Here is a 15,694-nt window from a genome sequence, read left to right on the forward strand (position 1 = left end):
AAACACAAGAAAGCTTTTTAAAAAATAACCCACATAACACAGGTGACATATTAAAAGCATTTTAATAAAGCCATATGCAACAAGCAGTTCGATGATTTTTACTACAATCAATCTGAACATTCCTTTTATATGTTTGCAAGTAGACATGTGGACTGTGAATTCCAAAAAAACCTCAGGAGTGAAATGGGCTGCTGTTATTCTAATGCTCACACTTACCACACCAGAAGTAGCCTTTTAGAGGCAACAACTTTTAGCTTCCCTGGAAAGCTTTCTATTTAAGTATTTTTTCCATCCCTTACACAGAAAAAAATTTTCAAAGTGCAGGCAAAATTGCCAACCATTATGATCTTACTAAATCTGCAGACTCCTCCAGTGTTTAGCTCCTTGGCTGTTGCTCACACTAAGACTGCAGCAGAATTAAAACTGAGTCATAAAGAGGTTTTTCAATTTTACACTGGAACCATGCATTGCTTCTGTGCGTAAGGACAACCGCACCCATGGTTCACTTAGCCATCTTCAAAAACAGTCAGAAGCAAATGTCGCTGAAAGAACATAAGAAAAGCATAAACATATAGTAAAACTTTTCCAGACCCTCTCCAGCTACTCTCTGTGACTCAGGCAAATGCTACAGATGATCTTTTTGTATTTAACAGCCTCACAGACTTTTCTGAATTAATTTGTCCCACACTGTGAGTTCATATACATTTTTACTACACAGAACATCCCAGTAAGGAGTTCAGCAGCCTTACTATGTAATGCTTGTCTGTGTGTTTTGAATGAGATTCATGCAAGTTCCATTCAACATGCCCTGTTTTTTGTATAGCAAGAGACAGTGGAAAGTAATTCATTCACTTTGTCCATACCACCTGTGTTTTGTGGAGTTTTTAATCAGCGCCAGACCAGATTTCTGAATAGTTCAATACAATTTAGCAGTTGTATTTAAGAAAAAACACATCTTATGCTCAGAGAATTTTCACTTCCCTGATAATCAACAAAACCTATTCCGTATTTAGAAAACAAAACAAAGGAAAGCAACTGACACTACAGAGACACAGGTTTGCGCAGCTATGAAGGAATGCCTATAGGTTGGAAGGGTAAATGTGCAAGATAATCTCACATTTGCCTTTACTTCTCCTCCAGACCACAAAACAAAGACATTGTGCTTTATGTCACCAATTACTGCGCTCAGGAAATGAAATTGTTTGATGTCCCTCAAACCCACTCTTCCTGAATCTCTAGAGACAAGGTGGCCAATCTTTAAAGTGCATCATCTAGAGAGACAGCTCTCCAAGCAGCTAATACTGCCTACACTGCAATAAATCCCTTGCCCTGCTCTCTCCTGTTTGGTGCCTATACACCTTCAAAAGCAACCAAAAACTTTAAGAACAGCTATTCAGTGGAATTTAGGCTGACCAAATGGGAGCAAGAAGGGAGCAGCTCCCACCTGTGCCTTTTCTACTTGTTCCCAGGACTAAAAGCCCCCTGAAAGTCTCCCAGAATTTTTATGTTGGATACCACCTTCTCTCTCCAGCTGAGCTGTGGAACCCACCACAGAACTGCAGTGATCCATGTGTCTCTTCTTGTAAGTGTATCATTTTTCAAACCTGCACTTCTCCAAAGAAGCTCCTTCCTAGCCACATCCCACACATTTCATTGCACTGGCAAACTGAAGAGGTTTGTACATTACATTCAATGTGAACAACTTCCATCAGAAACAGTCTTAAATTTCTTACCACTACTCTACTTTTTCTTTAAAACAGCAGGATGTGGTTTTGTGGATTTGTACACTTGGATATTTCCTGCATTTATTGAGGAAAGTATTTTATGAGCCTGTTACTTATATGGCAAGGGTCTATTTTTCAAGACACAGAATAGTCTCCCTTTCAGAATGGCATTTATGTCTAATTTTGAAATTTACAGTTAGATTAGACCAAAGAATCCATTAAATTACATACACAAAAATCTTTAATAAATCTGCTGAGTCAGCAACGGTTCCACATAATTGAAAAATAGCAACCATATCACCATTTAAGAAAAGAAGTATTGGATAACAAAAGATCCAGTAACCTGATCTCTGTAGCACATAAATTTCATAAATAAAATTTGAAAGCAAAACATCCTTACAGCACAACGCAAAACAAGTGTAAGTATAAAAGATATAAGATACAAGTTGAATAAAAAGCAGCATAGGTTTACTAAAGACGTGCCACGCCAGCTAGCCTGATACCTGAATTTCTAGTCACCTTATATTATGTCATAACAGACAAGTCTCAACTGAAAGAACAGAGGTACTCATGCAAGATGCAACCCAAACTAGTTAAAAGAACTGAGAAGGATGTTCTGAAGAGCAATTATCAGACTAAGGAAGCATCCTGAAGAACTCGTCTGTACTGCTTTTGGCAGGGACAGAGTTAATTTTCTTCACAATAGCTCATATGGTGCTATGTTTCAGACCGAACAGTCTTGATGGCACGCCCATGTTTCAGCTATTGCTGAGCAGCACTTACTCAGCATCAAAGCCTTTTCTTGCTCTGCCCTGTCAGTGAGTGGGCTGGGGGCCCCAAGAAGTTGGGAGGGGACACAGATGGGACAGCTGACCCCAATTGACCAAAGGCATATTTCATACCACCTGGTATCATGGTCAGTAATAAAAGCTGGGTGAAGAAGAAAGAAAAGAGGATGTTCAGAGTGATGGCGTTTGTCTCCCCAAGTAACCACTACATGCATGAAGCCCTGCCTTCCTGGAGATGGCTGAACACCTGCCTGCTGATGTGAAGTTGTGAATGAATTCATGATTTTGGTTTGCTTATGTATATGGCTTTTGCTTTACCTATTGAACTGTCTTTATCTCAAAGCATGAGTTTTTGCACTTTTGCCCTTCTGATTCTCTGCCCATCCAACCAGGGCAGAGCAAGCAAGCAGCAAGCGTGGGGCTCTGCAGCTGTCTGGGGTTAACCTACAACAGGGAAGTCCTGAAGGACTGGTCCTAGGACCAGCCTTATCATGCATTTCCACTGCAATAGAAAGCACTTAAAAAATTAAACCATCAAAAAGGAAAAAACCAGGAAGTTCTCCCTTGCTAATGCATGAAAAAGTGAATATGAAACAGGAAGTGATATAAGAATGCAAAATCAAAGTCCTTCAGTTACAGAGTCCTAAGAATTCTTGCTGTGCACAGCAAACTGGAGCTCTCTGCTGCTGCAGTGCCAAAAAAACTGAGTATCGGTCCACACTAGGCCCCTCCTTTGCAGTCTCCACTTAAATATTATTTCAAGCACCTGCAGAGCAACCGCAGTAAAGAAATGCAGTTTTTGCTTAGGCTGCAAATGCGTCAAACACGTCACTGTCCGATGGCCACAGACAGAGCAGCCGGCAGGCACCGACCGGGGGGCAGCCCAGCACCTCAGTTTCAGGAGGTCTTCAAGACGAGATAACTCCAAACCACAGCAGAGACAACCAGGAGGTGATAGACCATGATAACAAGCGTTACCGGGGAGCCTGCCACCACTACATCCCCAGGGGCTTCCCAAGAGCGGCGAGGACGGGTCCCCACCCCCTCACACTCCTGGAGATCCACGACCGGGCGGTGCCAGTGGCAAGACCCCGCTGGGGGAGCCCCGCGGCACGGCCCACCCCGTCTCCTCCCCACGGGGCCCCAGTGGGACTCACCTCTCGGCCCGCGGGGGCTCGGCCGCCGCCGCTCCCCCTGCCGCCGCCGCCTCTGCTCCGGCAGCCACCGGGGAGCCCGAGCCCTGAGTCTCCGGGTCCGCCGCGCCGCCGCCGCCGCCGCCCCTGCCGGCGGGCCGCACGTTGGGCCGCACGTTGAGGCGGGCCCGGCGGAACATGGCGCCGGCAGCTCGCTGGCGCTGGGGCAGAGGCACGGCGTCAGCGGCGCGCGCGGCCCGGTAACGCCGCGAGCGCGGCCGCCTCACGGCATGACACCCGGCAGCACCCTCCTCCCCGCAACGTCATCAGCGCGCGCCGGCAGGAAGAGGCGGGGCGGGAGGGCGCGTTGAAAATAAGGCGTCCTCTGACGGAAGAGCGCGCGTGACGTCAGCACGCGAAGCCGGACGAAGGCAGCAAAGCGCTTTGGGTGTGGTTTTTTTAACTTGACTGATTTCTTTTCCCGCGCGTGGTTGTTGGCCCACAGCCACCTCGCCTGACGCGGCGGGCGGAGGCGGCGAGGCCTCCCTGCACCCTCAACGGCCGCCCCGCCCCTCCACGGACGCTGGCCGCGCCCCCCCGCCACGCCGTTTGCTGATTGGGCCGGGCGCCGCAGTGACGTCAGGGACCGGCGAGGGTTTATAAGGGGCGCTTCCGTCAGGCGGGGCGGGTGGAAGGTTCTGGCAGGCAGCGGGTTGTGGCGGGCGGCGGCGCTGCGTGGCCCGAGTGACTCGCGATGACCCGTGAGTGCCGGCAGGCCTCAGGGGGGCTGGGCTGGGGCCCCGCCGGGCAGCGGAGCGGGCGGTGGGCCTTGGGCCGCTCGGCTCCGGGGAAGCGCGGCCTGGGCGGGCAGCCCGAGAGCCGGTCCGGGGGTGGGGGTTAGCCGCGCTGTGGTGCCGCTCTCCGGTCTCCGTCCTTGTGGACTTGGTGCAGTTCCTGCGGCGGGTGCATGGGCCGTTGGGGCTGAGGCCTCCCGCCGCCCTCCTGGACCTGGAGCAACAACATCCTCGCCCCATCCCGTGGCGTGTCTGTGTTGGGGGAGGAAGGGAGGTGGTGATCTGCTGGAACAACAGTAACGCTCAGTTTCAGCCCTGGCTACCGTCCAGCCTGCAAATAAAGGGCTCTTATATCCCTGCCGAATACTTAATACTGCCTTGCTTAAACAGTCGTTGTTAAGGCTCTCGTAGAAAAGGGCAGCAGGATTTGCCAACCATCACCATATTCAAAAGTCACACTGTTGTATGTACTCTAAAATGGTGGAAAACTGTGAACCAAACCTAGAATACTCTGTCTCACGTGGGATTGGTGTTTTGGCTTCTGTGTATTATACTTCGCAATACAGAAACTGCCTGTGTTTAATTGAGGAGATGCTTTTACACTGACACTTGAAAATACATACCTTCAAAGCCACTGTACTGCTGGAAGAGCAGGTGGAAGACCTTGATCATAAGCATTTTGTGCACAGATCAGACCTTGAATGTGAGCAAGAGGCAGGTTTATGGCTTTTGTTTATTCCTCCCCCCGCCCCGTTCTGCATGATGCTAAAATAAGCATAGTTTAAGGTTAAAAAGAGATGCAGCATCCCACACCTGAGCATAGCAGAATCATAACATTGCATTTCAGGATGAGCTAGTTTAATACCGTATTTGATGTACTAGAGTTGTAGTTGTGGTGTCCAACCATGCAGTCTAGTTTTTGCTTTAGTATATGTTTCCAGAGTTCAGCGCTTTGTTATCAATCAGCCCTGGACTCTAGAGCCTGTGATTTCAAATGGATATATAGTAGAGTAAGAATGGATTGCTTATTAGCAACTACTCATTCTGCCTCCAAGTTCAAAATTCATGGTACCTGTTGTACCACTAAAATTTAGGGTATCTGAAAACTGAATAAATTTGTGAAGATGGTGATGACTAGCTGAATTGGAGGGGGAGTGTCGTTACTTGTCTTCCATTATTGCTTTGTTCTTGTACCAAACAACTCTGTTTACTTTTGCTTTCTATTTTTGGGACATGGTGGCAGGCACTTTACTGCTTTAAGTTATGGCATGTGATTAGATCCTTTGCAGCTCTGAAAGAACTCCAGGAGTTATGACCTCATTAGCCAATCCTTACTGCCATTCTCTTTGACCTCCTTATAGTAGAGATGATTACCAATTGTTCCAGTGCTATTCAGAGGTCTTTTGCTTATCTTCAAGAACAGCTGGATCTTGGAGTTGGAAGAGCAGAGGCAGGTGGAACTAAGGCATCTGTCTTGCAGAGGCAGGCGAGGATGGGCACCCTCAAGCCATAGGTATAAGCAGGAAGGGTGTACTGTCCTTTATGTGGCAGTTCACTCTTGAATTTCACGTTACAGAAAGCTGACTTGTCTTCTGTCAGGGCTGGACCACACTTCATGGAAGATTTAGGTTGATGTTACAGAATGTAGAAAGCAGCACTGTCTCCCTTGGAGACAGAGATACTCATTCTGCATCCCAGGTGAAGTATTGAGGCCAAACAGTCCTTGGCAATGCTTACTTGGGAGCAGGGATGGTACAAGTAAGTTTCTTTTAAAGTTGTTGTTTGGCTCTCTATGCCTTGTGTGCATACTGTATTGCTCTACTTTTCTACCTGCTCTGCTTTGATGTGCAGAAGTGGCAGCCAAGCTTTTGCAGTGATGCCATTCAGTTTGGTTCTTAAATTTACAATCTTACCATGTGTATAGAGTAATGCTGCAGACACCCTGCACGGTGTTTGCTTGGAAAGGAAGGAAGTGTGTAAGGTTAAAGGGTGGAGGATAACGGCTATATACGGAATGCTGACTATAGCAGTGTGTTTTGAATTCCTGCCTCTTTTTTCTTCCTGATAAAAGAAGATACTTTGTTTCTTTAAGCACCACAGAAGACTTTCTTCATTGCTGCGAACTTGCTCATATGACATTCCATGCCTCCTGAGCACCACAAAACTAAAGAACCATTTATAGCCTGGAATGTATCATCTGCTCATGAGTCACCAAGTTCTAATCAACACCAGTAGAGCCAGAGATAGATAGCTGTTTTACTTCAGTTTCTGAACAAAGTGACCCTTCTTCTGCATGGGGTTTGGGGACGGAATCTCACTGAATGCTAGTGAGGAGGATGGAGCAGGAGTTCTGTTACCTTTTTCAAAAGGTAGTACTTGATGTTGTGTCACAAATGAAGTATATCTTCCAAGGCAGGAGCAGCCTTCAGGAAGCAGCAGTCGTAGTATGATGTTTTCATTTAGGCTTTTGGCACCTCTTGCCAGACAGTACATCTACAGGTGTGAAGAATGCACAGATCTTTTGAGGTCACCTCATTAATAGTGTTTCAGTGTAATGAATTGAATGGACCAACAGTTAATCACAAGCAAATTAGGTAGAACAACTATAACTGTGCCCTTGCTGCCAATTTAAGGGAACACCTACATAAAGAAACTCCTAAAATGAGGAAGATTGAAAAATAAAGGTGTTGGTTTCCAATAAAATCTAAAAAGCATGCACAGGAAAGAAAGCTATGGACAGAAACCCATAATAGCATATGGAAAGAACCTTCCTGAATGCTTGTTTGCTAATTCCTCCAGTAGCATGAAAATACTCTTGCATGTGAACAGCATTAGGGTTGTTCCCACCTGTGCAGGGTCATATGAATACACCTGTTTTGAGAATGTGGTGAGTTGTTTTTTCTGAAAAGATGTCTTGATGAGGAACTGGAGTTTTAGTTCTGTGGTAACTTCAGCTTTGTCAGCCCCACTTCTTTTGCAAGGAGCTTTGTGGTATAAGGTAAGTAAACAAAATGTTAAGCTGAAGCTCCGTAGCTGCTGTAGCCTCATACTGCATACGTGTCAGCTGCCTTGGAGCAAAAATGAATTAAACTTACATAGGATGCTGAAATCTGAGATGGAGAGGATGGCTTCTCTTTGGATGAGTTACGGTTGTCACATTTTGCCCGGGGTATCGATGGGATGGTTTGCCTTCAGTCTTTTATGGGAAACTGCACTTTGTTTAGCGAAGGAATGTTGGAATGGATTTTGGTGATCTCTTTGCTATGACCTATAGAAGTGTAAAGGTGAGAACTAACTGGCTTTGATGCCTCCCATTGTGCACTGGAGGGGGAGACTGTGATGGAAGGTACTGCCAACTACAGAAGATACTGCCATACCAACTCTGCAATAGCTTCTACACAGGCAAACTGTGTGTAAAAAGTGGTACTATCTATATAAACTGTGTATTATCTTACAGGTGGGAACCAGCGTGAGCTTGCTCGCCAAAAGAACCTGAAGAAGACTCAGGAGATCCACAAAGGGAAAAGGAAAGAGGATAGCTTGTCTGCTTCTCAGAGAAAACAGAGGTAGGATCTAGTACAGTTGAGTGAAATGATTGGGCAAAATAGGAGGGGAAAATGGGTCAGAAGGAATCTGGTGTCTCAGCTGAAACAGCATTTAAGCACTTTGCTTTGATTCATGGTCCATTCATGTGCCACAGCATAAACTATGGATGTAAGTTTTACTGTATCTGCTGTTAAACAGATTTATTTTTGGTAAGACTTGTAAAGCTTTTCTTTCTTTGAGTAGCTTTTTGCCTGGTAGGAACAAAAGTAGGTATGGAAAGATTGTGTAATACTTTCTTGAAGATGTTTGATCCATTGTTGTCCTTCTAAAACTAAAAGAATTACATAAGGTCTACTACTCAAGTAACTTGTCTGGGGTACAGTACTGAAAAAAACAGGATAATAGAAGCAAGTGTGTTCATGGCTAACTGAGAAGCTTTGTACTAATCTCTTTCCCGTGTTGAAATGGAGGTTGCTAAGGGGCAAAAACAAGCTGGAGGAGTCTACTTAGAAAAAGTGAGCCAGTATCTTAAATGCAACTTTTTTTCTTCACAGAGACTCTGAAATTATGCAGCAAAAACAAAAAGCGGCTAATGAAAGGAAGTCTATGCAGGCAGGAGCAAAATGAGCTGCCTATATGGAGAAGATAGAGTGCACCAATGAAGCAGAAGGGCCTAGAAGATAATTCACAAAAGTGTCTGGCCATTAAATGATTAAATATCTATCTTGCAGAGTTGTGCAACTAGCATTACTTTAGAGTATTTTCTGGTTAGCATAGGCTTAGTTGTCTGAAGTGCTATTTCAAAACTGACTACACTGTTCTGCATGCATATGAATAAAAGTACCAAGCAATAGCTTTACTACAGCTTTTGCCGCATTTGTTGGTTTCACTTAATGGTTCCAGTAACAATGAATTTCTGAATCTACAGTTAGACCAGATTTTCTTGTCTGAATTCTTGAAGTACAGCTTCATTCAGAATGGAACACATCGTAAAATGTGCTTAACTTTGCAGAGGTCTGAACTGTAAATCTCAAATTATTTTTTACAATAAAATGTTGCATGAAATATTGTCTAATCTGAAGTGGTTATGCTTGATAATGAGTTGATTTCTAAGAAGATGCCAAGAACACAAAAACAGAATTGTGGAGAAATGAAATATAATATAAATACAATTTATAAGATGAGAAATGCGTATTATAAGCAATATAGTATGCAGTAGTAAGTCTGAACTACAGAAAAGGGTGCTATGGAACTGCAGACTTCATTGGTGTATGTTACTGTGAATCTCATACTGATAGTAGGTTTAGAGAAGCTGCCGGCTTGAAATTAAGGAGCTGCAGATGTAAGCAGATCTTGAAATTGCTGTGTCACTAAAATGATTTAAAATTGCTGCTTAAACTAGCCTCAAGAATAAAACTTAGTGTGAAGAAAACAGTGCTCACTCTACAGATGTGCTTGAGCGTGTTGAGTACCGATTGAGGTGAAACTGGTATAAATCCCTGGAAGGAGCGAGCTTTGAGGCCTGAGGCTGTATAAGCTCTACGGGATCTAACCGCAGTTACTGTTAGCAGGCGTCTGGCACAGCCTGAGGAGAGTTTGAAGGAAAATGTGGCCGTTTTTGGCAGCGCGATACCTGCAGACGGTGGGAAGCGAAGCAGGTATTTTCGCTTGCTCTCAGCTGGCTGGGCTCCGGTTCCTGCGCTCCGCCAGGCTTGCCCCGGCGGGTTTCACGGCTGGCAGCACACGCCGCCTGCACAGACAGACTTTGAGGGAAGGACCTCTACCTGAAATCGGGGGCTGCCCAGCCTCTCCCAGAGGGTACCCGGCACGGCGGGAGGGATGAGCCGCACGGGAGCGCCGGTCCCGTTCCGGTAACCCAAAGAAAGCGCTCAGGCCAAGCCCGGGACCCGCCGAGTGGCGGAGGGCGCGTGTCTCGCTTTTACCCATAGCCGGGTGATGCCGCGGCGCGCCGGAAGTGACGACAGGACGCCTGCGCAGTCGGCGGCCGCGCGGGGCCGGGGCCCAGTGTCGGCAATGGCGGACCGGGTGCTGTTCCGGAGAGGCACCGGGCAGGTGGGGGCTGGTCGGGGCCGGGCCGGGCCGGGCCAGGTCGAGGTGGTGCGGGAGCGGGGCTTTGGAGCGGCGGTAAAGCGGTTTGTGGTCTCCGCAGAGCGACGACTCGGACGTGTGGGACGACACGGCCCTCATCAAGGCGTACGACAAGGCGGTGGCTTCCTTCAAGGTAAGGGGGGCGGCCCAAGCGTCGCGGGACCATGGGCCGAGGCCCCTGGATTGCCTTTTATTGTTTTTCTCCTTTTGTTCCCCGCAGAACGCTTTGAAGAATGGAGAGTGTTCAGAGCCTTCGGACAAACAGGAGCAGCGCCTGAGAATGAAGAGAAAAAACAATAAAAAGAACAGAAATAGGAAGAAGAGCAACACAGTGCCTTTGAAACAGGTCACCTCACTTGTAAATGCTAGTGATGCTCATACTGCGTGTTGTACTTCTCTGTGGTACTCAAAAGCAGCTTTTTCATCACCTTGACAGTAGCATTCTGGGGTGGGGAGGGGGATAATAATGTTATAAACTTTATTTATAGGTTACATTGAGCAATTTCATTACATACAAAGGACAAACTTTTTGGGTGGGAGTTATCTTTCTTGTGGTTGGGACAAAAAGTAATGTAGAAAAAAGCGTCTTTCTCTCTGTTCGTTGGTGTAGGTATCCAGTTGCCTCTCTTGCTTCTGTTGTAGTGGAAAGTTGGTGACAGCTGTAATGCTGTTTGGTCTGAGGATGGTAATATGTACCTAGCGACTATTGCCTCCATCAACCAGAAGACAGGCACATGTGTTGTTACTTACACGGGCTATGGAAATCAGGAAGAGCAGAACCTGGCTGATCTACTTCCTCCAACCAGCGATGAAACAGTAAATGGGATGGGGAATTCCGGGGAGGTGAGGGACACTTTTTAGTTCTTATGAAAGCAAAAGAGAAAGTGGGAGAATCAACTTTTTCAGTATTTCTGGTACCGCTGTGGTGTTCAGAACCCAGTTCCATTGTGAACGGATGCAAGCTGATGGAGGGAATGAAAGCATTCCCTTACTTACTGAACTCAGCATGGAGTAAAGGGAGGGAACAACACCACGAAATTCACAAGTGAAATATAATATAGCTAAAATGGTGAGCAAATAAGATTATAAGGTCTTTCGTGAGTAGGACTGGGAGGGCCAGAGGGAGCGAAGGATGTGGATGGGGCTTTCTAAGCTTTATCACACTAAAATTGCTTGCTGTAAACTCCTATTTAATGCATCTTATAAAAATGCCTTCGTCTTCTAGAATGAAAATGAGACTCCATATTCAACAGATGAAAGTGAAAAATCTTCCCAGTCGTCTCGAAACAAAAACAACTGCACGAAAGCAAGATTTTCCCCTCAAAACCTACGTTTTCCTGCACCACCAGCAGCCCCAGGCCTGGGAAGGGTAAGCTCGGCCTTATCTGAGATGATTCATAGACCATTGTTAAGCCTGGTGTTTCTGAGATAGAAGTATGATATTTATCCTTGTCTAGAAAACAAATAACAGCATTCTGAGAGTGGATATATAAAAATATGCATGTTAGAACCGGTTGGTATGTCATTTTAATAATCTGATGACAGTTTAGCCCTTTTGTAGTGCTGCTGTCTAGTGAGGAAAGCCTTCTCCCTGGCTAACGCTTACTTAGCAATTGCCTTTTAGCTTAAAAGAGGGATGCTGTTCTCTCGACTGTGATAGTGCTGTTAGTGATAGCACTGTTGATGTTTTAAGGTTGCACTTCTTCTAGCCAACTGATGTGTTTCACTGAACAGGACATTGAAGCCAGCAAAAGTTGTGTCCAGATGTCATAGAAGCTCTCAGTGGTAGCTTTTTTATTGAGTTATGAGGGCTGGGGTATTGATACACTATGCAGTTTTTCTGTTGTGTAGGAATCTAAATAATAGTGCAGTTGAATGCAGCATTTTTTTTTTCTAAATATTACTGTTTGTGCAAGTTTTCTTTATAAGGTTGTCTTTTATCCTTTTTCTTTAGTATCAACAGATTTGTATCTAAGCTCATTTTAAAGACATTCACAAGCATAATGGAATTTTGTCGGCATGTGCCCCAGCCGCACAGGAGCAGGGAAATTATCTATTTGCCTGTGGGCAGTGTTAGATGCACTTGATGTAAGAGTGCAACCACTGACTTCCATTTAGAAAAGACTTTTTAAAGTGCTTGTATTAACCCTGTTTCAGTACTGTTTACCTCAGTGACATGCGTAATCTAAGTTTTACTTTTCCGGTCATGAAATTCTCCACAGAAGTAGCTACTGTGTGTTGTTACTACAGTTTCATTAAATTGCTGGGATGTGTTGCCTTTAGTTTGAGATTTGTGAATTGCTTCAAATAATTTTCTTAAATAAAATTGTAATGCCTGAAATTTCTTTTTAACTTGCACTATACAATTTTTTTCAATGTAGCCTGGATCAAAATTCAGGGCACCTCCATCGTTTTTATCTTGCTGGCCCCCACCCTTCCCAGCAGGACCACCGGTGAGTGATAGGAGAACAAGGAAGAAAGCGTCAGAGATGAGTATTGGTGATCTCAAGTTTTCTAACTGAATGTGCTCCCTGCCTGTGTTTTTAAAACACGTTTCTTTGTTAGAGTCTGTATTTTCCAGGTAATTGATAATGCATTTGAAAATGCATTACAGATATTACAGGCATCTAATGCATAAGGTCTGGTCTGCACTCATTTTGTGACAATGAAGCTGTGGGTAAGAATATAAAGAGAAAAATTATTTGAAGAAACTACACCTTAAATTTGATTAACAGCATTTCACTGATGCAGATAACTATTTTCCATGAATAAAACTTTTTGTGTACAGTCAAGCTACAGGAATCCTATTTCTCCCAGGCTTTGGAAATTACTTTTTTTCAGAATTTTTTTTCTTATTTGACTCCTTTTCAGAGAAAACATTGAGGATACATTCCTATTTTTCAGTTTTATATCTTTTAGAATTGGTTGCTGTCTAACCTGGGATATACCCTATTGAAACACAGACATTTCCTTTGTGATTTCTTAGTTGATTCCTCCTCCGCCACCGATGAGCCCAGACTCTCCTGAGGACGATGAAGCATTGGGGAGCATGTTGATAGCCTGGTACATGAGCGGTTATCACACTGGGTATTACCTGGTATGTGCCACTTCTGTCTTGAAATGTCTTTGTAGTTCTGGTTTTGTGTTGCGCTGCTGTTTTCAGCTAGAAGTTGGACAGGGAGGGCTGTTTTTTAGATCTCTTATTCTAATTTATAATAGCTAAATTTAAGGGTATTTTGTATTGTATAAATATTTCTGTCCTTTAGTAGGAGTCACGTGAGCCAGCATATATGTATAGTCAGCCTTGGTTTACTTCTTTGTTCCACTGGGGGGGGGGGCATTAGTTACTTCTGTAGCCATTCTGAAACAACCAGTTTTGTCTTTGTAGACAGGTGGAATAAATCTGAATAAATTTATTATTCAGTTGTCTTCTATGTGTTTTCATCAAGTATGAGTGGTAGTATCACATTTAAGACCAGATCTGGCATTTTTGCAGAGACTGTTCATCAGTAATTGTTTCAGGTGATTGTGAAGGTCCAGCAGGAGCTGTCAGCGTAGTTGTGAAAAATCTGTGATGTGGAGTATTCATTTCTGTTTTCCTTTGTACACTTATGAAGAAAGAGGAGGAATTAAACTCTTTTGCATTGGGGAAGTTGTAAAAGGGGGTTTTGGTGCCATAGGGTATAACTTTGGAGTTTCTTGTTTCAGATTTTATATAACCGTGGATTGCTTTAATTTACTTCTAATTGAACAAGAAGTAAATATTTTAAATTATTTTGTAGAACCACTGATGATAAAGAAGACATAGTTTGCCTTTTGTCTTTCTTAAACTGGCCATTTTGATTTCCCCAAAGAATTAAAAGCTATTCTTGATTTGTAAAGGACTACCAAAAAAAATTGTCCAAAAATGTTTTTGTTCTGTGTCTAAAACTTTTATTTCCATGTTAGTAAAAGCAAGATTGTATCCTTTAGGGTTTAAAACAAAGTCGAATGGAAGCAGCACTGGAGAGAGAAACACATGCAAAATAACTGAATATCCACCATTGTTTTGAAGGATTGTAAGTATCATAATTTTGTGCAAATGAAGATACAGTGTTGCTTGACAAAATTTGTTTGAAACTACAGTTCATTTTACAAGGTCTCAACAAGTTTTGAATTCTGTGCAAAAACTGAGCTTCAGGACTTCCATCCGCTCTCATGGCTCTCTACAAAGACCACCTTCTGCCAGTATTAATCCCTTTTTTGCTTAGCAGCCGTGGAGTATTATTTTCTTGATTAGAATGGAGGAAAGTATTTTATTGCTCTGATGAGAGGTTTAACTACAGCATCTCTCTACGTCAGGATTAACAGCACAGCTTATTTGAACTATGCAGAGTTACCTTACTTGTTTGTGGGTTGTTTTGAAAATAAAAGATTGTTAAGTGAAATGCATTTTTTGCATCTACGTACACATCTTCAGAAGCAACTGCTGCTTTATACAGATGGGGCAGCAGGGTGTGTAGCTGAACTTTGTTTTCAGAACGCGATCAACATTTCAGTTTGATGTTGTTGAGCAATTCTGTTCTCATTACTTCAGTGCCCGAGCTTTTATTTGAAATACTTTATTTAGAATTCTCCAGTATATTGTTTGGTTCCTTATAGAACAAAATTATATGCTCACGGGCTCTTTGTTTCTGATTTTCTGTGACAACATGTAATTTTTGTACATTTGAGTAGTTCTTGTTTGTTTGCTTAAAAACAAAAAGCTCTTGTATACTAATTTTTGCTTCCTTTTTAAAGCCAGGTACAAATCTTTCCCACTGAGAGGTGTATATCACTTGTGCACTGATGGTTGATGGTGAAGATCAGAATTTTATCAAGGAAATTAACATTTTCTTAACACTGAACTCCCCCTGGTAACAAGTAAACAAGTAACTTAAGACTAGAAATTTTATGTGCATTCAAATCAGCTATTTCATGAAGACCTCTATTCAAATGTGGTTAGAAAGCACTGCAGCAATAGAATATTTTTTACTTCCCCGAAACAACTTTTTACCATATGATAGACTTAAGTCTTTTAACCCCATGTGGTAGATTTCATTTCTCTCTCATGTTAACGCCTCTTGTATTCATCAGACTGTTTTTATCTGAGTGACAACACCAGAACTAGTGCTTAGAGTATAGTCTTTAAGGAGTCAGCTCTGGCAGCAGTGTATGTTACAGTGGCCACTGGTGGCAATGGCCTGGAAAATGGTATACCATTATATTAAAAGAGTATCTTACGGGTCTGATTAGAATCCTGAATATAACAGTTGGATTCAGAAAGGCTCTTTTTTTTTTTTTTTTGGTTTTTTTGTTTCAAATGCTTGTTAATAAAGTTCTACTTTGCAAACTTTGAATGTAGGAATGTGGTTCGTTTTGGGGTGGTTTTTATTTTTAGCTTCTGCAGACATCTGTTGGTCTGATGAATGGCTGAAATACACCAGATATTTCTGCTCTGTGGCCTTTTTCTGAGTACCATTACTAAAAGCAGAGTTCTAGAAACAGCAGAGCGTGGAAAGGTAATGGTAAGTATGGACTTAGATTTCAGCCCTTATAATCTTCACTCTTGTAGAATAGGG

At 43.6% G+C, this 15,694-nt stretch overlaps 3 protein-coding genes across 3 annotated transcripts in view; 2 read left to right on the forward strand and 1 right to left on the reverse strand.

Annotated features, from left to right (window-relative positions):
• Positions 1-3,845, reverse strand: part of BDP1 (BDP1 general transcription factor IIIB subunit) — a 49,144-nt gene extending 45,299 nt beyond the window's left edge. The window contains exon 1 of the mRNA XM_074166173.1: positions 3,670-3,845. Within this exon, the coding sequence (XP_074022274.1) occupies positions 3,670-3,845 (176 nt within the window). The remainder of the gene's footprint in view (positions 1-3,669) is intronic.
• A 554-nt stretch (positions 3,846-4,399) lies between these two features.
• Positions 4,400-9,430, forward strand: LOC141477635 (small EDRK-rich factor 1-like). The gene is made up of 3 exons (XM_074166883.1): positions 4,400-4,541; positions 7,885-8,005; positions 8,540-9,430. The coding sequence occupies exons 1-3, from the start codon at positions 4,400-4,402 to the stop codon at positions 8,610-8,612; spliced, it is 336 nt and encodes a 111-aa protein (XP_074022984.1). The 3' UTR covers positions 8,613-9,430.
• On the forward strand, positions 9,399-15,470 carry LOC141476998 (survival motor neuron protein-like). The gene is made up of 9 exons (XM_074166002.1): positions 9,399-10,058; positions 10,156-10,227; positions 10,315-10,440; positions 10,737-10,910; positions 11,320-11,463; positions 12,476-12,547; positions 13,081-13,191; positions 14,067-14,152; positions 14,874-15,470. Exons 1-8 carry the CDS (start codon positions 9,942-9,944, stop codon positions 14,121-14,123), a joined length of 873 nt encoding a protein of 290 aa, XP_074022103.1. The 5' UTR covers positions 9,399-9,941; the 3' UTR covers positions 14,124-14,152; positions 14,874-15,470.
• Positions 15,471-15,694: the final 224 nt, after the last annotated feature.

This window comes from Numenius arquata, chromosome Z (assembly GCF_964106895.1).
Source record: "Numenius arquata chromosome Z, bNumArq3.hap1.1, whole genome shotgun sequence".
Taxonomy (NCBI): Eukaryota; Metazoa; Chordata; class Aves; order Charadriiformes; family Scolopacidae; genus Numenius; species Numenius arquata.